Genomic DNA, 27169 nt, shown 5'->3' with positions numbered 1-27169 from the left:
GCAGGATAAGCACAGGCTGGTACAAGTTAGTGAAATCAGCAGAGCTGATGATTAAGGTTTATACTGGAAAAAATGTAGGAATTAGGTACAGATTGTGAAACAGATGCACAGAGTTGAGAGGCTTGAATACCAGGAAAGAAGTCACTGAAGTTCCTGAGGAAGGATGTGACAACCACAAAGGCGATGTTCCAGAAATATTCATTGGGTGCTGGTATGGAGATATATTGGCATGAAATGATACTGGTGGCAGTGAGGCTGGTTGGGAAACTTTTTCTGTCATCCAGATGTTATGTGATCAGAAATCTGACCTGGGTGGTAGCAATGGTTATGCTAAGAAAGGAGTTAATGTATTACAATGGCCAGATTTAATTAGTTTTTGAGACTCACTAAATGTCAGGGAATAAGAGGAAAGAAAAGTCAACAATAGCTTCCAGATTTTAAGCCCGAATAATTGGATGAATAAAGGCTATCCTTATAACACATTGGTGAAAAAACAGGAAAGAGGTAAGTCGTGGTGATTATAAAAATCACTTTTGAAGAATGTATTTGCTGCATTTTTGTGTGGTAATTTCTATAAGGATGAGCAAATAGCAGAGTCCCAGGAGGCATTTGGAAATGCTGTGTTTGAATTTGGTGAAGACTTTCAGATAAGACTATAGTTTTGATCCCAATCTTTTGTTTAGAAGTAACCACTAAGGCCACCAGAGTAGGGACCCCTCTCCCAAGACTGTGTATATAAAGAACTTATCAGTGATCCAAGGACAGCTTGGAAGACCACTGAATGAGAAGAAAGGAAAAGCAAGGGAGAAAGAGGAACCAGGAGGGTGTGTGTGTGTGTGTGTGTGTGTGTGTGTGAGAGAGAGAGAGAGAGACAGAGAGAGAGACAGAGAGAGAGAAGAAGGAGGAAGAGGAGAAGGAAACAGAGACAGAGAGAGACAGATATAAAGAAAGAGAAGAGACTGTTACTGAACTCCAGAAAAGTGATTTGGAGGAGTAGGAGGAAGGGGAGGCCGGGCGGGGGGGGGGGGGGGGGGGAGGGAAACAGTACAGAAGGTCAAACTGCATGAATAACGTGAAGACCTGTAAACTGGTCAGTTCCAGCCTTCTGTGGTACAATAAAAGGTTCTTGGTAAAGGGTAAACTGTATCCTCTTTTTCCGAGGTTAGGTATCTTTCAAACAGAATTGAAAGATTATGTTTTTGTAAGAAACTTAATCTGCATAATCTATCTTTGATATTCTTTTTTAAAGCATCCACTTTCCTAATGGTAAAAATTTGGAACCGCATCATACCTGAAAAACTGAGTTTTTAGAAATAAATTTGGTCATAGTCGTCTAAATTTCATTGCTTGTTGTGGCAAATTGTAAAAGAATGCATTAAGGGATTTATTTCTCCTAAGTTTTCTTCTGACATGACAGAAGCAAAGAGAACATTTTTAATCGGTTCAACTTTCTACCAAAGAACAATACAATCTGGTTAACTTTCATATCCATCAGGGGCACAGGGCTTTTCGGACGTAGGTAGAGGTTTATGAGCATAAAATTGAGAACAATTAGCACTCAAATTAATGTTACATGAGATTCAACATCTGGTAAGTATGTCGTCATTTTGGGTCATAGACCACCTGCTAGGCTAAATGTTCATACAACTGCGATTTACTCTGCATACAAATGGAATAAGAATGATACTTGGAAAAAAATTTTTTCTAAATTTAACAGTATGAATGTAGGGGCTTCTCATGTTTGAAAACTTTGACTAGAAGTTCATAATAGATTGAACACACAAGATGAAACAGAGGAGCAAAAGGAACAAAAAATGCTTTTATTTTTTCAAGCATATTTTGTAATAAATTAGCTATAGTGCTAACATTAGTTTCACTAGTCAATCTAATCACTGCCACTATTAGTGCCAGTCTCCTCTTTATCCACCAAATGTTTAAGAGCAAGTAGAGGCTGACCTCTCAAAGTCTCCGTTTATTTACGTAATCGAGCCCTCAAAAAACTGGCTGCTTCTGGCAATAGAGCTGCACCAGAAAATGACAAATCTCAAGATGCCTCTTGCAAACCTACTACCAACACCAGCCCATGCACAGCATGCCCTAATCACTTCTGAACTTTGGCACTCTGGAACCTCCTATCATTTCAGTGTAGGCCTTAAAGCTTTAAAGGTGTCCTGCCAGGAACTCCCTCTGAGCTGGAAGCAGGTGTTGACTAGAGGTTTCAGCCCTGGGATCCAGAAGCTTCTATGTCTAAATACATTCTGGGTTTGTGTGGAAGTCAGAGCAGCCATGAAGCCTCTCCACATCTATTCAAGGGGCCTCTAGCCCTCCAAAGGTACCCAAGAAGACAAGGGTGTTTCCATAGAACAGCCTCCAACATCATCCCCAGCATGGCCTGACGGCCCCCAGGCCTTGTAAGTCAGGAAGCAAAACCAAGTTAAAGAGCAAACTATAGCCAGGGATCACATACCTTCTGGCTTTGATCTCCAAGGTATGCCAATTCCTGAAAATGCTGACAGTTTATAAATTCTGGCATCTTACAGAGTGCTAAAGGAAGACCACAATCAAAATAAATGTGAGGGGCACCTGGGTGGCATAGTCAGTTAATTGTCTGACTTTGGCTCAGGTTATCATCTCAAGGTTCTTGAGTTCGAGCCTCACATCAGGCTCTGTGCTAACAGCCGGGAGTCTAGAGCCTGCTTTGGATTCTGTGCCTCTCTCTCTTTTCCTCCCCGACATGTGATCTGTTTCTCTATCTCTCAAAAGTAAATAAATGTTAAAAAATTAAAAAAATAAATAAATGTGATGATCATATATCAGGAGGGTGAGTTAGTGTCCTTTTTATTTTTACTTAGTTGCCTTTCCACGTGATCAGGTTCTTGGCCACTGGTGAACTCTTCCTTTACTGTGTAGAACTAGACAATATTAGGCTAGAAGCAGAAGATGTGTCTGTGGTTATCTGCAGCAGATTTCAAAAGCAAGGAAACTTCCTGCACCTTTGAAATTTAAATGCAGAAATCACAATTTTTACCTTGTTTAGAGAAATGAGACAACCTTTACAAAAGAAGCAGTTTGTAATTCAAACACCAACTAAAGAGGCATGTTGAATCTGCATGCTAAAGCACCTAAAAGTTACTCTATTAGTTCTGAGAACTCTGTGCTTGCTGTGTACTTTTCTAGATAGAGTAGGAAATGTTTTATCTAGAATCACGTCTGTTAAAACCATCTATTTATTGGCATTGCCATGCTTCTGTAACACATTTCCCATTGATTCTCAGAATAATGATTATTGTCATGACTCAGTTGTCATGGGGATAGTTTTAAGAGTTAAGTTTTGATGTCCAGCTGCTTGACTTTCAATTCTGGTGGCTCCATTTGCCCCCTGTATGATCTTAGGCAAGTCTGCATCCTCTTCTTGAAGCTTCAGTTATTACTATTCAGTTATTACGCCTGCAAGGTGGGCGTAATAATAGGCCCGACTGCATGGTTGTTGAGTGAAAAGGATAGTCCTGAAAAAGTATGTGGCACAGAAGTGCCAGAAAAAGGTTGGCTTTCAGTAACATCAAGGGATTACCTGATCTTGAGTCACCAAAGAAAGACTAAAGCAGGTCTATTAGTCTGTGTTTATTTTTATTAGGTTCTGTGTTTATTAGGTCTATTAGGTTCTGTGTTTGTGTTTAAAAGATATTTTGTGATATTTTTATTTTTTCAATAATAAGCATACATGTTAACTTTCTGATAAAGTGTGTCAAAGAACTTTGAAAAATTGTTGTTCTGTGGAAGGGTTTAAGGTGGCTATTGCATGTGGGGTATAGAAAGGGGTGCAGTCATCAGGGTGGGTAGTTGGTGTTCCCGGCTCCAAAGAGAATAGCTCTACTTTTATCAACTTTAAATATTAGATATATCCTCAAAGGATACAGAAGTGCTGATTCATAGGGGCACTTGATGTTTATAAACCTAATGTTTATAGCAACACTTTCAACAATAGCCAAATTATGGAAAGAGCCTAAATGTCCATCAACTGGTGAATGGATAAAGAAGATACGGTTTATATATACAATAGAATACTACTTGGCAATGAGAAAGAATGAAATCCTGCCATTTGCAGCAATGTGGCTGGAACTGGAGGGTATTATGCTAAGTGAAATAAGTCATTCAGAGAAAAACACGTATCATATGTTTTCACTCATATGTGGAACTTGAGAAACTTAATGGAAAACCATGGGGGAAGGAAAGGGGAAAAAATAGTTACAAACAGAGAGGGAGGGAGGCAAACCGTAAGAGACTGTTAAATACAGAGAACAAACTGAGGGTTGATGGGGGAAGTGGAAGAAAGGTGATGGGCATTGAGGAGGGCACTTGTAGGGATGAGCACTGGGTGTTGTATTTAAGCGATGAATCATGGGAATGTACCCCCAAAATCAAGAGCACACTGTATATACTGTATGTTAGCCAACTTGACAATAAATTATATTTTTAAAATGTATATATACTGGGATTCTCAGTAAATTTTAGTTTGAACAAAGGGTTCTGCAGCTAAAAACAGCAATGGCATATACCAGAAAGGGTATAAACACACTTATGATTTTCTGTATCTATTATTTTTTAAAGGCATATTACAGATAAATAATGAAGGCTGTATTTGAATCATTACCATCTGAGTTCTGATTCCACATTAAAAATTGACCTTTAACTAAATCATAACTGAAGGATATTTGGAATTCCATCATTTTCCCTTACTGGCAGTATTAAGTCGAGAGAGCTCATTAAACCCTCCGTTCATCATCCTTCATTTGTGACGTCTATTACAATTAACCAAAGCATTATCACTCAGAATGGAAATGATTTAAGTGAATCTGGCCACCAAGACCCCATGGCTGACATTTGTCCCTATCTCAAAAGTAATTCAGAGCCAAGCAAGCCTAAAGCAGAGTGCAGGAGTTAGGTCGGTGCTCTCTGCAATCAGACTGCCAAGTATGAATCCCACTTAGTCCAAATATAGGCTGTGTTCTTGTATAAGTCACATCCCATCTGTGTCCCTCAATTTCCTGTTCATAAAATGGGGACAATAGCACCAATTTTGTAAAGTTATCATGAGGATTTAAAAAGACAATGCACACAAAGTACTTAGAACAAGGGAAGGTAGAAAATAGGTACTCAGTAAATATTAGTTATCATGGTCATTAAGGATATCTTCATGACACCTGAAATATTTCCAAGTCTAATTACAGAAGTCAGTACATTTGTCATTTCAAATTTTCTTCAACTACAGGAGGGATGGTAACTAAATTAATTAGCTTTATATTTTAATTCTCACTTGGTAAATTTTCCTTTTCCTTCGAGATAACATTATTTCTTTAACTATGAACTATGAACAGAAAAATCAAATTCTGTTGAAAAGAATACACAGAAAATATTGAGCCTTGCAAGCTGATCCTGAACTTTCTATTATTTTTGGAAACAGAGCCATGTAATCTAACCATATTTTACTACTATGCTCTATATATGTTTATATTTTTTAAAAAGCAAAAATAATGAAATACATATCATGATGAAATTTTGATATAACATCTATTTGACATTTTGATGCATATGCTTTCACTTTGTGCCTTTAATATTTGTATTTATGATGTCTTCCAAGTACAATTCCTAAAATTTAGGGGAAGAAATACCCTATGTTACCCAAGTCTTTAGTTCATTTCCTATTGTATTTCAGATCTTCAAGGACTCCACATGTTGCCTCAGACAGTTGATTGGTCATCTTTTCCTCCCCAACAATACCTCTTGACTCTTGGGTTCAAAATCAAAGAAGATGGAAAATTTTTGGAAAAACTATCAAGTAGGAAGCTGCCTACATTTACAGGTAAATCACATGGACTTATTAGTATCCTTCAGTGCTGTTATAAGGCAGGAATTGTGCATTCTTCAGTAAGTCTTATTCATCGCAAGGCCCGGCATACAGTAGGGTGAGACCCCAAAAAATTTTTCTTAGGCTATTACTAACTTCTTCCAATCTTCTTTGTGGGCCTGTTAACAATACATGCGATTCAGATTCTCCCAGGGCCAATCAGTGTCTGCCTCCCTCACTCCAACCATGTCACCCTTACAGCACTGAGCACTGTCCACCAGTGCCTAAACACAAAGCACTGAGAGAATACAAGCTTTTGTTCTTATCAATTAGCAAATGTAGAAGAAAAGTATCCAACAAAACCATTTTGCAAAGTAAAAAAATACAGCCAATGACAACCTTAAATCACTTGGATTATCTGATATTGTAATGATTTTTGTTCCACTCTTTTCTTACGTAATTAACCGAGAGCTTACATCTCCGGAAGAGTATTACAGTTAAATGGTATTCAGTAATTCTAGTTGAAACTTTCCAAATTCGAGAAAATATTCACATGGAGTTGAAGTGTCAGATTTGTGGGCAGAATACATGACCGGGTTGAATTTATTCCTTCAGCTCTACCCACATAATTAAGGATTTGTGTTTTGCCTGGCACTCTATCCTCCAAGGCTTATCTCAACTTCAAGATACATTCAAAGTCAATGGGATCTGCACACTTGAATAATACCTGGGAGGAACAAGACAAGAATCAGACACATTTATGACAACATGTTTTTACAAGTCAGGAAAAACACTCTGCTGAGAGAGATGAATTGTTATAGGCTGTTTCTTAGATCTCTCAATCAGGAAACACAACACAATGAATAAATGATAGTCTCTAAAGGGCAATGTCTCCTCTGCCTTTCTCCTCATAGATCTTTCATTGTTATGCATGCGGTCTAGGGAAGATACTAGTTTCTACAGTCAAGATTTCATATCAACGTTGAGATATCTGTGTATAGCTTGTTAAAGAAAGCATTTTTGAAATGGAAGTCTGGAAAAAATAGTATAAAAGTTTATTGTTACAATTTTTAGAAAATAAAATGCCCTTCGGTCTGCTGACCAAAGAAGACACAGTGAGGCACATGGAGACAATGGGAAAGCGGATCTTGCCAATATTGGATTTTATTAGAAGCACCCAGTTGAATGTAGGTATATGAGTGTCTTATATTTGTCCAAAGCACAAATTTTAGACAATTCGGAAAGTATGGAATGTTTATGGTGCAAATATTGGAGGACTTTTAGAAGCAAAGTTTAGCTAATAATTTGGGGGAGGGTTATATATTTTAAAACATATTGCAATGCTACACTTTGCAATTCCCAGCAGTTATTAGGCTAGTGTCTCTTTAAAGAGGTTTCTCTTTGTGCCTTCCTGATATCTGATTCAAGTTTGCAGTACATTTGTCACTTCAAATCAGTAGCAAAATTTTAGTAAACACAGTGTTTCCCTATTTCATCCATTGGGCTATTATACATAACTATTTTGTCACATACACAAGAATTTGGAATTTTCAAGCTAGTGCCTCTGCACCACACTTGTAAATTGGATGCTACCCTAAGAATTGGCAATCGATCTTTGTACACCCCTAAGGTAACTTTTCTGATCCAGGGAAAATATGCCCTTTCTACTTTTCAGTGTTAAAAAGCCCAAAATAAGACCTGAATTATGCTATACTGTTTTATAAAATGTAAGCCATTATGCTGAAAGTTCATAAAGGGAACTTCCCATTAACTGGCTGTAAAGGCTACAGATTTCTCCTTTTTAAAATATTTTTCAAAAAGCCTGGAAGCTGGAAATTTTGAAGAATTTTCTTTTGTTGGCTTTTGTATTACATCATTGATTTGATGTTCTTACCTTATGAGGGGAACCAAGGGGGTCATCACAAACAGCTACTTAACATCTGTTCAGCAGTTTATCTGCTCAATAACATTATTCAGCATTTTTAAAAAGCTATAAAACCCCTAATCTATTTGCATGACTTGTAATTCTATGCATTACAAATACAAAGGCACATTTTTACTGATTTTCCTACCGCGTAGCTCCCCGCTCCCCACAACTGTGTTCCACTCAATTCTTTCTTCTCTATTTCTATTAAGAAGAAATCCAGGGGTGCCTGGGTGGCTCAGTCGGTTAAGCTCCAACTTCAGCTCAGGTCATGACCCCCTAGTCTTTGTGTTTGAGCCCTGCGGGCAGGCTCTGTACTGACAGCTCAAAGCCTGGAGCCTATTTCAGATTCTGTGTCTCCCTCTCTCTCTGCCGCTCCCCCACCCATGCTCTATTTCTCACTCTTTCAAAAATAAACATTTAAAAGTTAAAAAAGAAGAAGAAATCCATCTCCATTTTCTCACAGTTCTAGATGTTAGAAATCCAAGATCAGGGTGCCAGCATGGTCAGGTTCTGAAGACTCTCTTCCTGGCTTGCACTCGGCCACCTTCTCTCTGTGTCCTCACATGGCTGAGAGAAGCTCTCTGGTGTCTCTTCATATGAGAGCATTAATCCTATCACGAGACCTCTACCCTAATGACTTTGTCTAATCACTATACCATCACACTGAGGGTTAGGACTTCAATATATGAACTTGGATAGGTGGATACAAACTTTCAGTTTATAGCAATCTCATTGGCTCTACCACAAATCTTAAGTCTTGTTCTCCAATTTGTCTTCTATCATAACCTTCTCCAGCCACACACACACACAACATCACCAACCTCAGTTAGAGACCCACATACATCATCCTTGGCATCACTAGAGCCTTTCAAGTAGTGGAATCTTCACTAACAAGAACCATCACCATACAGCATTATTTCATGTCTTCACTTCATGGTTAGCCTAGCAGAGCTGAGAGTTGTGTAAGTGATCTCTCGATGCCCTGGCTCTTTGGGGCAACACTGGTCATCCCTTATGGCCTGACACTGGTGATGTCAGGACACTGGTCACATCACCTCTTACCAGTTCATATCTCACAGTGTGTTGGGTATGCAGGTTGGGCCTATCTAGACATCATGCACTTTTTTTTTTTTTTTTTTTTTACAAATAGTTTTTGTCAAATTATTTTCCACATAGACATCATGCACTTTTTAAATGTTCTTCGCTCATTTTTCTCTCACCTTTCAAAGGGCATTCTAGCCAATTAGAAATTGGTATATGCATGTATCTTTATGTGTCCATAAAGGAGATTTGAAAACCACAACTAAGATTCTTAGCATCGAATTAATAACTCAGCCTTCTTTAAAATGAATCAGTACGACTTTGCTACCTGCAAGGCATTTTATCAACATTTCTGTGTTAGCTTCCATGGGAAATAGAATCTTCCAAAATAGTTTTTCGAAGATTATCTCAAGGACAGATGCAATAGAATTGAAGCAAGTGAGCCAGAAGGTACCCAGGAACCACAAGTATATCTAAATATTGGCCTCTAGGCTTTTTATTATATGCCCAACCACAGCTTCATAAAGCAGGACTGAATAAAATTGGCTGCAAAGGTAACCTAGCTTAATGAAGCAAGTAATAAGTTGGTAAGTAGAAATTATTCCTACATTGTGCCATTAACTGTGACCCAAGAAACACTCAACAGTGTTTTTTAAGATTCCCTGAAGTGTGTTATTTTTTCTTGTCACATATCAAATGCTGTCCACTTGAATGAATTGCATTGTTCATATTAGTTGTTACCCTCGCTTGTGACACCTATAGAGGAAGATTTTTGTCCAAGGCTATGCTCTGTGTAACCCTAGGGCAAGTCGTTTCACCTCTGAGCTATTTTTTCCTCTCTTACTAAATAAGCTGATATCTGCCAGGCCCACCTCACAGAGTTGTTGAGACCAAAAGTATATGATCCATGTTGAAGCACTTTGTAAACCATTACAAATTTCAGGATTGTTCACAATTTTGTATTGGTTTTAGTTTGTTTTACTAAAGGACTACTTGATAGATCTTTGTTTCTCTTTGGGCAAGCTGTATACTTCAAAATTATATGTTCTAAAATGAAGATTGTGTGAGTGTCCTGTGGATTTCTAATTTTTTTCTCCTTATACTCTGACCCCCAGTTTCCTTATTTTTATATATTCCTTTACTAGGCATACAACAATAACACATGGCCAAACAAGAATGATTCCAGTACTGTAAGAGTTATAATCTATTCTACCACCTTTCTACCCAGTGATTCTTAATCCCACTGAACATCAACCCCATTCAACCAGTAGCTCTTCTCGAATGGTATTTTTCCTTCTCTGGATCCTTGTCCTAATTATTTCACATGCTACTGGATGCCACTGTGCTTTTCCATTCATTAACTTTATTGGCTGCTGTCAGTTTCAAACCTTATGTACTATGCTTCCTGAGCTAAATGTTAAAGAGTTAAAATAATAAAATCTCTCACCATGCATGAAGCCTTCTTCACATCCTGACTTGCCAAAAAATGACCTAACCATGTTTTTAATACCTGATTAATTTTACTTTTAATTTCCTCCAAGTGAAGCATAAAAAATGTTTACATATACACATTTGAAATTAACAGTGATATGCATTTTCTACCCCTTTTTTTGCAATTAATGTTTCTATATGCATGTCAAATGGAAATATATTTACTTGGGCTCTGCTTTCTAGTGGTATTATATAGTGCCACTTACTTGCCAAACCTTTAACCATACCTGCTATTAAATCTAGGCAATTCTCTGACTGAAGCCTACATTTGAGCTTGCTATTTACCTAATCTTCATTGTACTCATGTGAGGTTTTAGCTTCAGTCTTGGCCACTTTATTACACTCTTTCCAGGAGCTAAGGACACTTTTGATGACTCCTGAAGTCTTATTGGGAGGGTTACTCCCCTTTAGATGTAGCCTTTGGTAACACTAAATGTTTAACCTAACTCCTTCATGATTCATTATTTTATTTTCTTAGAGAAACAGCATTAAAACATTCCTCCTAGCATTAGATATCAATTTGTATTCCTTTTTCACTATGTCTCTCAAAAACCCGCATCTTGTATAGGTAAAACATTAATCTATAGTCTCCTGATAACCAAATTGCATTGGCTTAGGGTGATGGGGGAGGATAGGTAACGATTAGCAGTCAACTATGCTCTGTGCCTAGAATCTGATTTTTATGGAGCACTTCCTGTTTTGTTATGCATCCAACAATCAAGCTAACAAAGCACCATTGCCTTCCACTATTTTTATTTTCCTGATGTTTTGGAAAATTACACTGATAGATTATGTTCCCGAGCAGACTGCTGTTGTTTCTGCTCTTTGGAGTTGAGTCACTACACCACTTTCCTACAATGAGCCCCATTGTTTATTTTAAAGAAGAACAAAGAAAGCAATTTTTCTTCAGAAAGAAAACAGTTTCTCCTGCAACTTGCTTTCCTCTATTTGACAGTATCTCATTGTTTAGCTCCATGTTTAAACTAAATGGGTAGGCTAGCTGTTTTGTCAAGTCAGAGAAGGGATCCCAAATCCACAATATGCGATCATCACTCCTATAGGCTTACAGGTTTCCAGATAAATGATTAATCAGGAAAACCAAATTAGCAGAGATAGAAGGGCATTAGTCAAATGGCATAGATAAGTATTAGGGAGGCACACAGCAAATACAATGTAATGCTGCTCAACCTTCCTATATGACCAAGATTCTAGAAGAGTGCCAACTTCTAGAGGTCAGTGTCCATCAAAATACGAGTATGACATTTCAGAAAGAACTGCTTTCCAAACTCACGTTAAAATTCAGATGCTCTGTAGTAATGCTAGTTTCTAATAATTTTTTTTCTTTTTAGAAGAGATTCTATTTTAAGAAGAAAAAATCATGTCTGTCTTCTCTAATGTCTGGAGAGAAAAATCTGTTCTATAAACACACATAAACTAAAATAGTCTTTGTTCAGATATTAGGCTTTAAAATGGTGGTTTGTTCAACTTCCATTTGAGATATTTGAATATGGGGTGGGGGACACCTAGCTAAAATCATATTTCTAGGGCCACATATCAAGAGATTGTGATTCACCATCTAAGGCCTAGTACTCTGTGTACTTTACAAAACCTTGTGACTCCAGTACAAGTGGTCAAGGAGGAGCCTTATATAAAGGAACACCGGTCACTCAGACTTCCTCTTCTGAGCACCAGGATGAGGAATGCAGTTGCCAAACTATATCTTCCTGTGACTTCATACATCTTATCACCCTCCAAACACAGCAGAAACTCAAAGCTTTTCTATTAACCCTTAGATATCCCTTCTGTGCCTTTTCTCCTAAACACAAAGAAAAATATTATGATAAATTTTATTTCTCCTATCAGCATTACAATTTGTATTAGAATTCTTAGAGACGGACATGTCTCCTCTTTTATGGCTAACTGGCACACCTTATTAAAAGTGTGCCCCATTTTAATAAAGCCCAAAATACCAATAGATTCATGGGAGAGGGGGTGGCCCTTACAAATGTGTACATAGCCTATTTCAGGCTGGATTGTGTCGGTTGTTGGGATGGTCCAAGGAGCCAGAATCAAGTGCTATAACACCACAAGGAGGGGAACCAGAGTCCAAGGCCATCCAGTGAGAACTAAAGGTAAAAGCAGATTTAATGTAAGCCATTAGGGTAGACAAAATTGAATGTGCATAATATTTTTCAGGATTCAACTTGCATAAAAAGTTTTCTTTTATATACACAAGACAGTAGGCAACTCTTAGTTCCTATGATGCCTTGGTGACATAGATAAAGTCACCCTCTCTCAACGAACACAACTTTGTTGGATCCCCACTGGGAGAGTGGAACACATGTTCAATTTCAGTACTCTCTCTTCCCCTCAAGCCCAGGTTCCTTCTACAGGGCCACCTGCACATCCTTCACATCAGTCTTCATAAAGCATTCCCTTTTACATACATTTATCTCTTTGAAGGAAGGGTACAGGCAATTCTCTAAAATAATGGAAAGAAACATTTATTTGCATCAGATACCCATGGCTTCCAAGGATGTAACCATAATCATCCCTGACTTCAATCTCCAGGGAGTGGTCTATTTCTGTGATTTTGTTCTAAAACATCTCCTTTTCCTGAGACCCCAGGGGAGTTTCCACGGGTGCTTGGGTGTGATGGAGAAGCTGCAGTATTCCAGCCTCCTGAGCCGGCTGCAGAGAGTGAAGGAGCAGGCCCAGGTGATCAATCAAGCAATGGCGGAGCTGGCAACCATTCCCTATCTACAGGACATCAGTCAGCAGGAGGCAGAATTGGTAAGTGTTTTTCTTTGTTTAAGGCTTTCACAGGCCCCCGGCCATCAGAAGAATAATACGTTCTGAAAAACAAAATTGTGAGAATCAATGTAGTCTGAGGGCAAACTGCCCAACCCTCCTGAGGCATTTTAATAAAAAAACTGAAAAATGTAGAAAGGTGTGTTTCTGTCTTTTATTTGCTCATGTCGACTAGCCTCCATTTTTATAGTAAGAACTTTGTGATGTGTAAAAGCATGGAAAAGGGCTGATTTTCATATTGTAGATCAGGCTTTTTGCTTTAAATAAAATATAATTTCGATAAATTATTTCTTAAACTCCAAGATATGTTAGCATATAATTTTCTTGAAAGCAAGAAGACAAGAGTAATTACTATATAAAAAACAACCATGTGAAATAGTCTTTATCATTTTCTTATTCACTTCTAGCGTCATATACATGTTGGCAATGCCAACACACACACACACACACACACACACACACACACACACACACACAGGCACATTTAAATAAAACAGTTGTTTCATTACAGAGAAAAATGTAGTTAGTCAAATGACTTTTTTTTTTAATTGAATTGACTGATTAACTCAGAAAACACAGAGCCGGTCAAAAATCAGTTGATAGAATATCTCACAGAAACAATCTTCAAACAGATGTGTCTGTTATAACCATAATTAATATTAGAAATGATAGCTCCTCGCTTATAAAACTATTACTAACCATTGTGAGGGCCATTCAAGGAAAGGTAAAAATCACTGTATATGGAAATTCTAATGTGTTGTAAGGGAGGGCTCTTTACTTTAAGGCTTTAATTGAAGGTAGCTAAAACTAATTATAGACCTGAATTGAATTCACATAGCAAGGATGAGAACAGCCCAAACCAATCACCTGTAATTTTCAGATAACTAAAGCAACCCTCCCTCTTTGAGCTTTTAAAGTTGTAACAAATTAATCCAACAAGAAGTGAACTGCCAACATTTATAATGTTCATCTGACCCTATAAAAGCGTATTAAATAAATACTGATATGCAAAGTAAGTATATAAAATGGTCTGACTAGCCAAATAATAAAACTGTGCGTACTAAAGTATTAAATCTATGGTGGGGGGGAGTCTATTAATCAAGGAATTACTAAGTCTGAACCAGCAATAATACTTTGTAAACCTTTATGGTTGTGTGCAGCGGAGCACCTTCTAAAAGGCTAAGTGTTTATCCTTCCATTCATAAGGCATTCAGGAGTGCAGGAAGTATGGAGTTTTCAAAGTGCATATTATAGCCAATTTTAGATGATTAATGCTCCTCTGAGATAAGAGGAAGCAAAGAAAATGTTAATTTAAGAAGCTGGCACAGTGTTGATCCTGTCTTCCTAAAAAGCACATTCAAGATTTAAATGAAAAATACATGGGAGTTTTCTGCACTTAGGTCTTCTTAACCACCTATCTGCAGCTTTTTTTTTCCCCCTCTGGGAATACTTATATTTCCAAATATGTACAAACAGCATCAAACTAGCATTATTGACACTTCTTACTCACATGTTAATGTAATATCCCACTATCTGAAACCTTGGAAAATAGGATTTCATGGGATATTTTCATAATTTACATGCCTACTAGAAAAAAATGTAATATATATGGATGTATATGTGCAGGCCAAATATTTAAAAATCATGCATCTGCAAGATTTCATCACCTTAAGTAATAGATTTTACTTTCCAACTTCCAAGCATAGGTTAACTTAGAAAATAAATCCTAGTAATATCTTTTATGGTGCTATATAAACAGTGACTGCTTCAGTAGAAGAGTTTTGAGTGACTCAACTCTCTGCCCTCCTGCTTCAGCTCTGCAATATCTAAAGTACAGAGAGATTATCTAAGGGTTCATACTCTTTGATGCCACAGTGAACTGAACTGGCATTTGTTCTTTTTTAGAGAATTTTCTTTTCTAGCTTTGAATATCACATGGCTTGATGCAGCTTCATTACCTTACAACCACAAACACAGCATGTAGATCGGATTCTTTCAGATTGGAACAGGGCAGTTTGGGGCAAAGGGTGGAATTTTTTAAACTTGCCTTTCAAAAAGGCAACTTGTTATTTTGAAATTTTAGGAAATAAAAGGATAGTAAATGAATGTAAATGAGCTAGATCCTTTAAAATGCAATAAAACACAACAATTTTAGTATTGTCCTCGGGTGAGCTTTTGCATGAGGCCTAGAATTATGATACATTAGCCTCAGGAGAAAATACTAAAATGCGCTCATGTACTACATGCCATTTCCTGAGAGAATTAACTACCGCCTTCATTCTTTACAACCCAAATCTGTTTTTACAAAACAGCAACACTTACTACATTAAAACCTATATGTTTCCTACAAATTTCCAAGAAGAATCTTTTCATTGTTACAATATTTTATATGTGCAATAATACTTGGTAATGACTGAAGCAAAGATGAGGTGGCAGTGTTCATTGTCGGAAAGATGAGTAATAAAATCATCAGCGTACAAATGATTTTTTAATTAGGTTTTAATCTGTGTATTTAGAGAAGTTATTTCTGTGTGAATTCCACGCTGATAATTTTTATCTTGGTACCACAGCTGCAGTCACTAATGGCAGATGCTATGGACACCCTTGAAGGAAGAAGAAATGATAAAGAACGTGTGTGGAATACAATCCAAAAGGTAAAACTTTGAGCTGAAGGAAAAAGATATATTATTCTGAGAGAAAATGTCCATCTTGGGTCAAATCTGTTTAGAAGATACAAAGAAAAGGAAGCTCTTCAGGTTGTTTTATTGTCTGTTGGGTGTTTGTTTGTTTGTTTGTTTGTTTTAATAAATACAGCTATCTCCCTGGAAGTAGAACCAGAATCAAAATGGATTTATTTAATCTGTTTCCTCAGGTCTGCTTCTCCAACAGATTGTGGTCATATGCTTTCATAGGTCTTCTTATTCTCATTTTCATATTCTATTTTTATTATCTGCCTTCTCCATTATTGCTTATTATAGATTTTTAAAAGCCCTTTTACCAATGTTTTAGTCCACCTCCCAAAGCTTTCCCCTACATTTTGTCATTTGAGGAATAAAGGCTACATTTCAGAGAACTACAGAAAAACTAGCACATTGGTGCTTTGAGTGGAGGAGTAACATACTGGTTGTTAGAAATACAGGAATAGTCAGGGTGCCTGGGTGGCTCAGTTGGTTAAGCAGCTGACTCTTGATTTGGGTTCAGGTCATGATCTCATGGTTCTCTCTCTCTCTCTCCTCTATCTCTCTCTTCAAAATAAACAAATAATAAAAATAATTTTAAAAAGATGTAGAGGAATAATCTACAACCATACCACCCTGAATGCACCCAATCTTATCTGGCCTCAGAAGCTAAGCAGGGTCGGGTCTGGTTAGTACTTGGATGGGAGAAGTAGAGGAACACCCCTTCATTTGCTACCAGAGTTAAATAAAACAAGCACAGGGATGCACCTAGCACCAGGTACTCAGAAGATTTGTGTGACACTACAGAGCTCTCTGACAATGTAGGAGGGAGTAATGTTAGGTCTCCAGTTGAATTAAAGGTAATCAATTCTGGTCAGTCTACTCTCCATTCAGTCTCTTCCAATCACTGTAAGAACCCATAAAGGGAGACCTGGTATCAGGAGATGTGAGAAGAGCAAACCAAAGAAGCCTCTGGTTGAAGAGATAATTGTCAGCCATGATGGATTCTAGTGCATCTGAGGAAATGGGTGTCTTCTGTAATCACTTCAGAGGTCCTGTGGTAAAATACACAGAACAGAAATTAACTGGGGGCACCTGGATGGCTCAGTTGGTTAGGCGTCCGACTTCATCTCAGGTCATGATCTCATAGTTTGTGGGTTCGAGCCCCACATCAGGCTCTGTGCTGACAGCTCAGAGCCTGGAGCCTGCTTCAGAGTCTGTGTCTCTCTCTTTCTCTGCTCCTCCCCTGCTCATGCTCTGTCTCTCCCTGTCTCTCAAAAATAAATAAACATTAAAAATTTAAAAAAAAATTAACTGAATGCGGCAAATATTTGTTGACAATCTACTGCATTAGAAAGAACACTTGGTAAAAAAAAAAAAAAAGAAAGAAAGAAAGAACATTTGGTGTTAAGGATATTATGCTGGACGATATAAACACAGCCCCTGCCACTATGAGCCTGACCGTCTTGGAAAGAAGAAAAGTATACAGCTACAAATTTACTGAATATTATAGTTAAAAGGCGGACATTCAATAATCTATAGAAACAAATAGGGAAATATGAGCAGGTCTGGGAGGTCAGAAAAGTCATCTCTGAGAAAGTGACAGTTATACAACATTTCAAGTATATGTAGTAGTTATCCAGGTGAAAAGGGAGATTTCTGCAGAAAGGGAAGAGTTTATACCAAGAGTGCGAAGAAAGCAGGGCACATTTAAAAACTTATCAAAAAAATGTTAAAGAAGCAAGGAACATATTTCTTTTTTTATTTTTATTTAAAAAAATGTTTAATGTTTATTTCTGAGAGAGAGAGAACGTGAGCAGGGGAGGGTCAGAGAAGAGGGAGATACAGAATCCAAAACAGGCTCCAGGCTCTGAGCTAACTGTTAGCACAGAGCCCAACGTGGGGCTCGAACCCACGAACTGTGAGATCATGACCTGAGCCGAAGTCTGACACTTAACCAACTGAGCCACCCAGGCGCCACCATATTTCAAAATGAAGTGCAGAAATGGAAGTCAAATCACAGAAAGATTCATAAATTATGTTAAGGATTTTGAATGTTTCAGAAAGTGTTTATCTGGAAAATGTTTTTGAGACTTCTCTAGGGCTACAGTGGGAGCTACAGAAATGTGGGGCAGTCAGTTCTAAGACAGTGGCCTGATCTACGGTGGTGGCTGTGGAGATGAATAGAAGCTGACAGATAGAAGGAATGTGCAGGAAGCCAAATCTACAGGCCTTATTCACCGATTTCATAAGGGAGTTTAGAAAACAGGAGAAGTTAGAATGATGCCCACACATTGGGCTTGAGTCACGGGGCAGGGAGTGGGGTGACGTTTGCTGGTACCATTTACTAAGGGAGCAAGCCCTTCAAAAGTATAGCTTTGGGCTGAGACTATAAACCCTTTCACAATCCAGTCAGGAGGCAGAAACCATTCTACATACTTGAAAGGGAATTTAATATAAAGAATGGTTAACTAGGTATGTATGACATTGTTAACTAGGTAACTGAAAAAGCAGAGGAGAACAATAAGTTAGCATAGAAGCAGCAACTAAAAGGAGCAGGTACCACCCATTAGGGCTGGGAAATCCAAGAGAAGAGACTGGAACTACTAACACTTAGAAATTTGGAGCAAGGATCCTGCTGGACCAAAACTTGGACCTCCCACTAGAAGGCACTGCTCAGCTGGCGCTATTATCTCCAAGCTTGGAGGAAGAATCCTGAATGGTTCAGACCCAGACTTCTGAGGAGGGGGCACTAACTCACTGGTGCTGATGGGGGGGAAGGTGGCAGGAGCAGGAAGGGAGGGGTAATGGAGGTAATTGTGCAACTTCTGGAAAGACTAGATTCACCTGCTATTACAGAAAAGAACTTAACTTTCTGGAGGAAAGAAGCCTTGCTTTAGAGATGCTCACAGGAACCCCAAGCAGACAGGAAGTCAGCAGCAAGTCCCTCCTTTCTCCTTTGGCATCAGAATGCCCCTATATCATCTCCTACTGACAGAGACTAACAACTGGCAAGATAGAAATGAGGTTTGCAGAGTTCCAGCTCCCAGCATCACAGAGCTAATCATAGAAGGGTGGGTTTGGAGTTAAGAGATTATGGGCTAACTAATAACTGGCACAAAAGTGCATTGAACTTAGGGTGCTGGCAAGATATCCAAGGGAAAGTACAGGAGTCTGGAGTTCTGGATAAAAGACCAAATAGAGAGTTTTTAGTTGTTGGCAAATTGATACGAACTGAAATCATTAGAGAAGGTGAGATGGCTGAGAAAGAGAAGAGAATAAGAAGAGAAGAGAGCCTTGCAGAGCACATTTCAAACTTAGGAAAAGAACCATACAAAGGAGACTCAGAAGAAATGGCTAGACGAATTGGAGCTGGAGGTAAACCAAATGTAATGCTGATGAGAGTCAAGCAATAGAATCAAGTATCTCTGTTCACTATAGACATCACTTTTTTAGCATGAGATTAGAAAACTGCAGCCCACAGGTCAAAACCAGCTAGTCACCTATTTTTGTAAATAAAATTTACTGCACACAACCATGTCATTCATTTACATATGGTCTATGTCGCCTTGGCCAAGTTGAATTGTTGCTACAGACACTGTATAGCTCACAAAGCCTAAAATATTTACTAACTGACCCTACACAGAAAAAGTGTGCTGTACCCTGGTTTATAGCATTATCCTTCCCAAAAATATAAACCTTTGTACACTACATATTTGTATTTACAAATCCAAGTGATAATAGAGCAACAGCCCAGTTATGAAATTCCAAGGACTAGCTAAAAAGGTGGAAGAGAAATTGACATTTGTCTATATCTACATAGATCTTACAGAATACCACCAATTCCACCTCACAATAAGCTAGTTTTTGATGCCCACACTCAAAGGAATGTTTAGCCTGTGACTTCCCACTTTGCTCCTATTGCAGTTACTTATTGCTGTGTTATAAATCAATCAAATATAGTGGTTTTTAACAATAATCCAATACTATCTCTTCTCACGATTCTATGAGTTGACCAGACTCAGCTAGAGATGGTTCTTGCTCACTGTCTCTCATGTAATTCAGTCAGGTGGCTTCTGTGCCTGGGCCTAGAGTCATCTGAAGACTAAGGTGTGCTAGACTACAACATGGCTCACTCATAGGGCTGACACTTGACACGAGTCAGCTGAGACGACAGCTGACTGGAGTGCCTACCCATGTGGCGTGTCCATGTGAATGAAGCTTTAAACAGCATTACAGCTGGGTTCCCAGAGGAAATCTATCAAGAGAAAGGAAGTGGAAACCATCAGTCTTCTTTAAGGCCAGTTCCAGAACTTTCCACCATATTCTGCTGGTCAAAGTAGTTATGGGCCAGTGCAGATTCACAGGGTTGGAGGAATAGATTCCATTTCTCAAAGGAGGAGTGAATTCATGAGGAGAATGAAATGATAGCATCTGTCTTGGAGACAAGCTCCATCAGCAGAGCTATAGATCTGGGTCCTGTGCTGGAAAACACCTGCAAGCAAGAGTCAGGAGGACAGTAACATCAAGGCTTCTGAGGCTGGAACACTGCAAAGCCACTCTACTCAACCACTAGGTGTCTAGAAGGACTCACTGGTGAGCAGCTCATCTTTCCAAATTAAAAGCCCTGGTAATGATCCTAGCTTTCTAAATGGAAGCTCCTGAGAGATCTTTACAAAGATGTGAATGAGATGGAACAGGGTGCCAAATTTTTCCCAAGGGCCTTTAATTTGGTTAATGTGACTCTACAAAGGATGATCATATCACTTTCAGACAATTCCGATAGCAAGTAAGTAATTTCCTTTTACTGCTACAGAGTTAATTTGCGTGTGCAGAAAAAAATAATTAAAAAAACCTAATTGTACAAGCTACACTGTGTTCTGAGCCCACTAGAAGTTGATATCAGCATCACCACCTCTGAGATCTGTTATCTGTAATAGAAACAGCTGTTGTACCTAATGAAAACACTTGAAATTTTCATCTGAAGCAGCAGAATTATAGCAGCACCTCCTAGCTCCGTGTACTTAAAGGGTCTGTCAGAATCCCCATTACCTAACACAATTTCCAGAGCTTCACTTTGTTATAGGGCTATAAAAAGCCCATCAAGATGAAGTCTGATTCATGAGTGCTGACCTCCTGTCTACATTTTTTTCTTTGAGATTTCTTGAAGAACCCAGAAGAAGAAAGAAAGAGACGATTGTGTTTTTCCCTAATTTACCAGAAAGAAAATATATTCTTTATAGAGCTTTAGGAAAGTGGATTTTGTTTTGGTTTGGCTTTACAGCATATTTCCTTTCAAGTAACTAACTCAAGAAAGATATATGTATGTTGGTTTAGCTTTGCAAAAATAAGCAGATTACGTCCAAAAAACGTAAATTTTCTTATGTTGGAAAGTTCTATGCCACAGCAGGATCCTTTAACAAGGTTCAGTCCTTAACAACAACAACAACAAAGACAAAACAGAAAAGTCTGAGAAAACGTACCATTTTGAATATCCAGAGGTCTTGTTATCACACTGCTCATTCATGCATTCATCCAACATTTACTGGGCATCTCCTGTGGGTCAGACATTGTTCTAGATATTGGAGATACAGCCATGAAAAAACAGTACCATCACAATGTTTGCATTCTGAAGTAGGCTCTAAACTACCTAAAGAAATATGGAATCTATTGTAAGTAATGAAAGCCAAGGCTGCGGGAAGCAGGAAAGGAAAATGAAAGTGCCAATGATTGTAACTGCACTAGAATAGTCAGGCCAAGATTCACTGAAGTGGCATTTGAACAAAAACCTGAAAGAAATGCAAACCATGCAAATATCTTGTGAAAAGCATTCTAAGTAAAGGAAACAGTAAATGTAAAACCCCAAGATTAGAGAGTACCTAGCATGTACAAGGAAATACAAGGAGTGCTGGGGGACTGAAATAGAATGAACAAGAGTAACAAAAGATGAAGTGAGAAAGCAGATGGCATAATGCTTTTCAAACAAAAAAATCAAAACCACTCTAGGCTGCTGAGATGATAGTAGATTGAAGGGGGAGGGGGAGGGCAAGGGTAGAATCAAGGAGACTAGTCAGTAGTTTATTGCAATGATACAGAAGAGTAATTATGGTGGCTTGCACCCAACAACAGATGACTTGAACTTTGAAGCCAGGTGGTGGTAGTGGATGTGAGGCCAAGTGGGGAATTATGGTGACTTCCAACTAACGTGGAATTTGACCATAAACCAGCACAATTTGTTTGTCTTCAGTTCTCAAAATAAATTTCAATCTGGGCCTAAGAAGTCACAAGGAATTTCTAGTTTAGTCTACCTCAATAATCCACCTATATAAGATCCACATCCTCTGTTCCTTAGTTTTTCATCCATAATCAGGAAGAATACAGAACCTAACTCTGCAAATCCTTGACCACTCAGCTCCCATTCATGGCACTTTGGGCAAGTAACAACCTTCTGAGAAACATAATGTGTTCAAATCCTTACCATCCCCAGAGTCTATGATTTTATGTTACCTAGCATTGAATCCTAAAGCCCATTAGAGCTTTATGAACTAGGCCTGAAGATAGAAAAAGAAGTCTTTCGAAAAGGGAGGCTTTTAAAAAAATGTGCCAACTGTTAAGTTGGAACATTCCTATTTCTTTTCACCGCAGAATCAGTTAAGAGAAACAGTTAAGCAGCACTCTGTCTTGAACTCGGAAGGAAAGTTATTTGTTTTTCTTTTACAAAGTCTAAACTTCACATTGAGAAGATCAGAATTTAATCTGGTTACAACCTATAAAGTACTGTCTTATTCTGATATGCCTCTGGATCACTGATTTGAGACTAAACAAGGAAAAATGAAATTTTGTTATTTTAAAAGTAGAAAGACTCTACCATATGATCATGGTCCTGTGAATTTTCATGAAAAGAAATTATACTTTAAGTTTCACCAAATATTATAATATAGTACATCACAGTCTTCAATGAATTCAACTAAAGGAGTATATAGGTGGATATCTATAAGCCATCCATATGAACTTGTTCAAAATTATTCAGCTTTTATGTTCCTTTTTATCTCAGAATCTTAACTTATAAATTGTACTCATCATCAAACAGACGTGACATTCATTGATATACTAATTTGGTCTTTCAAGATGAAAATGGGATAGAATTGTATGTCACTTAGCAACTCTGTGCTGTTCAAGGCTGTTGATGTAGGCAGAGCAAGCAGGGGAGAATACAAATCTGGGAGATGGGCCAGGGGCAGTTGGTTGAGGAGGAAGAGAGAAGAGCAAATTGGAACATTTTATTTACTTTCCACATCAGCATTCAAACCTGAATCCCTCCAGAAAGTCTTCTGAGAGAGATTGCACATGCAGCACTATCATTCATCGGCCAGTCATTTGGGCTGACTAATATGTGGTTAGGGCCTACAGTTGTGTCTCTCTGAAAGTACCGCTCTCTTTTCAAAGATTCAGCAGCCGTACTACTCATTTGCAAAGCAGTTTTTCCAGCAATCAGGCTTTTCCTGTGTGTCTTGTTCTTTAAGGAGTCTCCTCAGATTTATTGCAATTTGATTGTGAATCTTCTCCGCTTCTGGTTATGGGCTTCCTCATTAGCATATCCCCAAATTTCTTTACAGTGTGTACTCTAAGCACTGCTAAGCAGTTCTGTCCATGGCATAATGCAGATTATGTAGGGAAACCTGACCGCTCTTGTTGTTGACCACACTGGAGAGAAGGACAGAGACAGACTATGAGCACAAGGAGAGAAGCAAGGCCCAAGGGACAGAAGAGGTCAGGTGCCTGGGATAAATCATCAAGGTTCCTGGGATAAATGAAACTGTGCCAGTAGGTGTCCAGACAGCAGGTGCAGTGGAGGAACGTCCGGCAAAGCCTGAGAAAACCTCCTGATTGTGGTCAGAGGTGAGCCCTGGGGCCGTTGGACCCACAGGGAGCATTTCATCCTCAAGTGTTGCACTCAGCAAAGCCAAGTCTAGCCTGGAAAGTGGAGGAGGCCAAAAGCCTTGGTGCTGGCCGTCTTCCCAAGCTACAGTGTGATCCTCCAAATCTAAATGACAAACTTTAGTTACCATTTAAACCAAACAACATCTTTCTTCTCTGACTTAAAGAGAAAAAAGTATGTGGTTAATTTGTTAAACATTTTCAGCAACTGTATTTGCTGATCACTTATTTCCCACCTGTGTTTGGTCTTCCGTCCAAAACTGGGAATACCTCTTTTATGTACTTTGTTGGTTGAAGATATTCTAAAACTTTAATGATTCGGCAAGAAATTTCTACAGCAGAAACATTTCTGCGCAGGAGTCAGTTCCTAGCATGGCCTTATCTAGAGAGCATGTATCCAGGAGCTTTGCCAGTTCTCACCAGAAGTTTGTCAAGGGGCAGAGCTAACTGCCATTGTGCTCACATACACAATAAAATACTGTGTTAGTCAACAAAGGATCAAACTATGTTAGTCTCTTTGAAGTTTGCTTTTGAATAACGATCACAATTTAAACAAGCTATAAAGAAATTTATTTCAGATAAATCAGTTAATTAATACTGTGATGATGACAAATATTATCAGTGATTACTATTGATCCTTTAATATAGTGCCAAACACTTCATCAAGTTATCATATTTAATCACTGCAACAAGCCTATGAGGGAGATGCCATTAGTTCTCCTTTGAAAGATGAGGAAAGGAGCTTTGTAGAATTAACAAGGAAACAAACCTAAGTTTGTAGTGACAGGGTCTAGTTTTGAATTAGATTTGTTTGGGTGGATCAAAGGCTCTGTTCTTAATCATTAGGTAGGACACTTAATGTTAAACCAATTGCAGCTACTAAAAGTCAATTGACAAAGAATATTTTCTGACCCAAGTGCAGATTCTGTAAGACAAACAGTGAGATGATCCTTGAGTCTACCTTTCTGTGAGTTGAACAGGAGCATCAGAGGCTATTGTAGGAATACTCCATCCTTCTCTAGATCACAGCTGACTGGCCTAGCTGAGGATGCATCCAGCCAGCATTCCCTGACCAAAGCCAAAACCTGGAATCCACTGTCCCATGGATCATCTGCTCTTACTGTCTTCCCTCATCATCCCTCCTTCTATAAACATCGTGCTTAGGTTGGCTTTGATAGCTCACTGTTTTCCCCCTTCCTGTAATATTAGAACTTCAAGGAAACAGCCTGGAAGTCTGGTCATTTCTATAGTGTACTTACTGTCAATCTGAGGGTCACCTTCTGGTGAGTTATCTGAATTATTCTGAAATGCAGCCTGTCAATGATATCGCAATTTCAGAAGCACATATTGCCATAACTCCTCCAGGCTTTATCCTCGGAGCCCAGAAGCCTTGAGACTGGAACTGGATAGCACGTTTCTCACTCTTCACTTCCTGAGATCCTTCCCTGCCTGTCCCACTAGTGAGCTGATATAGGAAGGTAACTAAAACAGAAATTGGAAACGCTTATATTTAGTTTTTTAATGTCTATAAAAACTTTTCAAAATGCATCTTTCAAAAGTTCAGTGAAATATCTGGGGCAAGGGAGGGGAGCCTATATCTCAGTTCTATTTTGAACCGAAGAGAGAGTTTGCAGTTCATTCTAAAAGTTACTCTTCTTAAATTACCAAAGGTGTCTTCTTTGCTTGGCAGCCCAGCATTTTATTGCATGTATTTTATACATTAAGTTTTGCAATCCTTTATAATTCTGGAGAATAACACAATAACAGCTTATACCACTTGGTAGTTAAATGAACCATAGGACATCTTCCATTCTGTATTGAAAGTGGGATTAATACAGAGTTCAGAGCAATTGACTTGTAGCTCATTCAATCATTTACAGTGTACTCATTATACCTTTCATCTTTTGGAGAAGGGCAGAAATGAAAGTGCCTTTACATGCAGCCCTAAAGGAAGGTATGGGCCATTTCTCATTCTGATTATGACTTTCCTAAAATGGTGTCTGTGGAGGAGGGGGAAAAACTATAATCTAAAACACATACAAATGCCATAAGCATAAACACACCTTTATCTCTTAGCATTATCAAAACTGTGTGTGTGTAAAACTTACATGTACTCTGCTAAAAATCGTTTTCTGTTTGAGAAAAGGTTCTGGAGAAGAGCATGAATGGCTGATGAAAAGATAAACATAGGCCTATGTTAGAGATCCTAACTCTATTAGGATAGTAACCTAAAAATAAGATAAAATTAGGTAGGCCCTCTCACTGAATTAAAAGAAACCCAAAAGACTTTTAACTTCCCAAGACCTCTCATGCAGAAAAGACCCCTTCAGTCTCATAATGATTCCCTTAAACATATTAACATAGATATTTAGAAGCAACTGGAAAAACTGATTCAAGAAATGACAGTACATCAGCTATATACTATCCTGAAGTACAGGAGTCAAAAATTATTTTTTAAAAGTCCATTATAGGGGCGCCTGGGTGGCTTAGTCGGTTAAGTGTCCGACTTTCGCTTAGGTCATGATCTCGCGGTTCGTGGGTTCGAGCCCCGCATCGGGCTCTGTGCTGACTGCCAGCTCAGAGCCTGGAGCCTGCTTCGGATTCTGTGTCTCCCTCTCTCTCTGACCCTCCCCTGCTCACGCTGTCTCTCTCTCCTAGAAATAAATAAAACATTTAAAAAAAATAAAAAATAAAAGTCCATTATAGAGGACTTCCATTTCAGAAATATGGAGTAAATAAGCTTTTCCCTACTTCTCTCATTAAGTACAACTAAAAATCCTGGACATTATATGTAAAATAAACACAAGACTCTGGAAGATAGAATGAAAACGACTGACAACCAAGAGACATGAAGACTTGAGGAATGACATGATGGTAAGTTCACTGGATATTTTTTCCTCATACATCCTACACTCATTGCTGAAGAAGCTAGTAATCCAGAAACACTAATATGTGTAGACAAAACAAGCCCCAACAAAAGCCTACCCTCTCTAGCCAAAGGACAAGGAAAGAGGAAGCTTAGTAAAATGGAAAATTCTTAGACAATAATCATTCTACTCCAGCCAAACATCACAGGAAAAAATGGTGATCCAATACCCACCCATGTAAGCAAAGGGCAAGTAAGGAGTCAGACTTCTACTCTCACTAGGCTATAACAACATGTCCCGGCCTTCCCACTCTAACAGGGTGGTGTCAGAGAACACCAGATATGGAGCCTGGACTTTCATCTCCACTGGGTGATAAAGCACTACTTCCTCCCTTCCCCCTGCTGGTGTGGGGTCAGAGGAGAGGCCTCGTAGACAATCAAGAATTTTGCCACATGCCAACAATCATGAGCCTGCCTCCTCAACATAATGTCAGTGGAGGCTGCATGGCAAGCACTGATGTGGGATTGCAACCCCTCCCAGCTGAGGAGGTATCAGTGACACCCTAGTGAGG

At 38.6% G+C, this 27169-nt stretch overlaps 1 protein-coding gene across 1 annotated transcript in view; it reads left to right on the top strand.

The window, feature by feature from the left end:
* SPATA16 (spermatogenesis associated 16) overlaps positions 1–27169 on the top strand; it is a 208960-nt gene that overhangs the window by 164164 nt on the left and 17627 nt on the right. The window contains exons 9-13 of the mRNA XM_039236522.1: positions 498–504; positions 5714–5860; positions 6920–7032; positions 12933–13097; positions 15686–15769. Of these exons, the coding sequence (XP_039092453.1) occupies positions 498–504; positions 5714–5860; positions 6920–7032; positions 12933–13097; positions 15686–15769 (516 nt within the window). The remainder of the gene's footprint in view (positions 1–497; positions 505–5713; positions 5861–6919; positions 7033–12932; positions 13098–15685; positions 15770–27169) is intronic.

The sequence above is a fragment of the Hyaena hyaena genome, unplaced genomic scaffold, assembly GCF_003009895.1.
Source record: "Hyaena hyaena isolate Hyena2069 unplaced genomic scaffold, ASM300989v1 scaffold_112, whole genome shotgun sequence".
In the NCBI taxonomy this organism is placed as follows: Eukaryota; Metazoa; Chordata; class Mammalia; order Carnivora; family Hyaenidae; genus Hyaena; species Hyaena hyaena.
The sequence above is the reverse complement of the archived record's forward strand: the minus strand, read 5'-3'. Positions and strand labels throughout refer to the sequence as shown.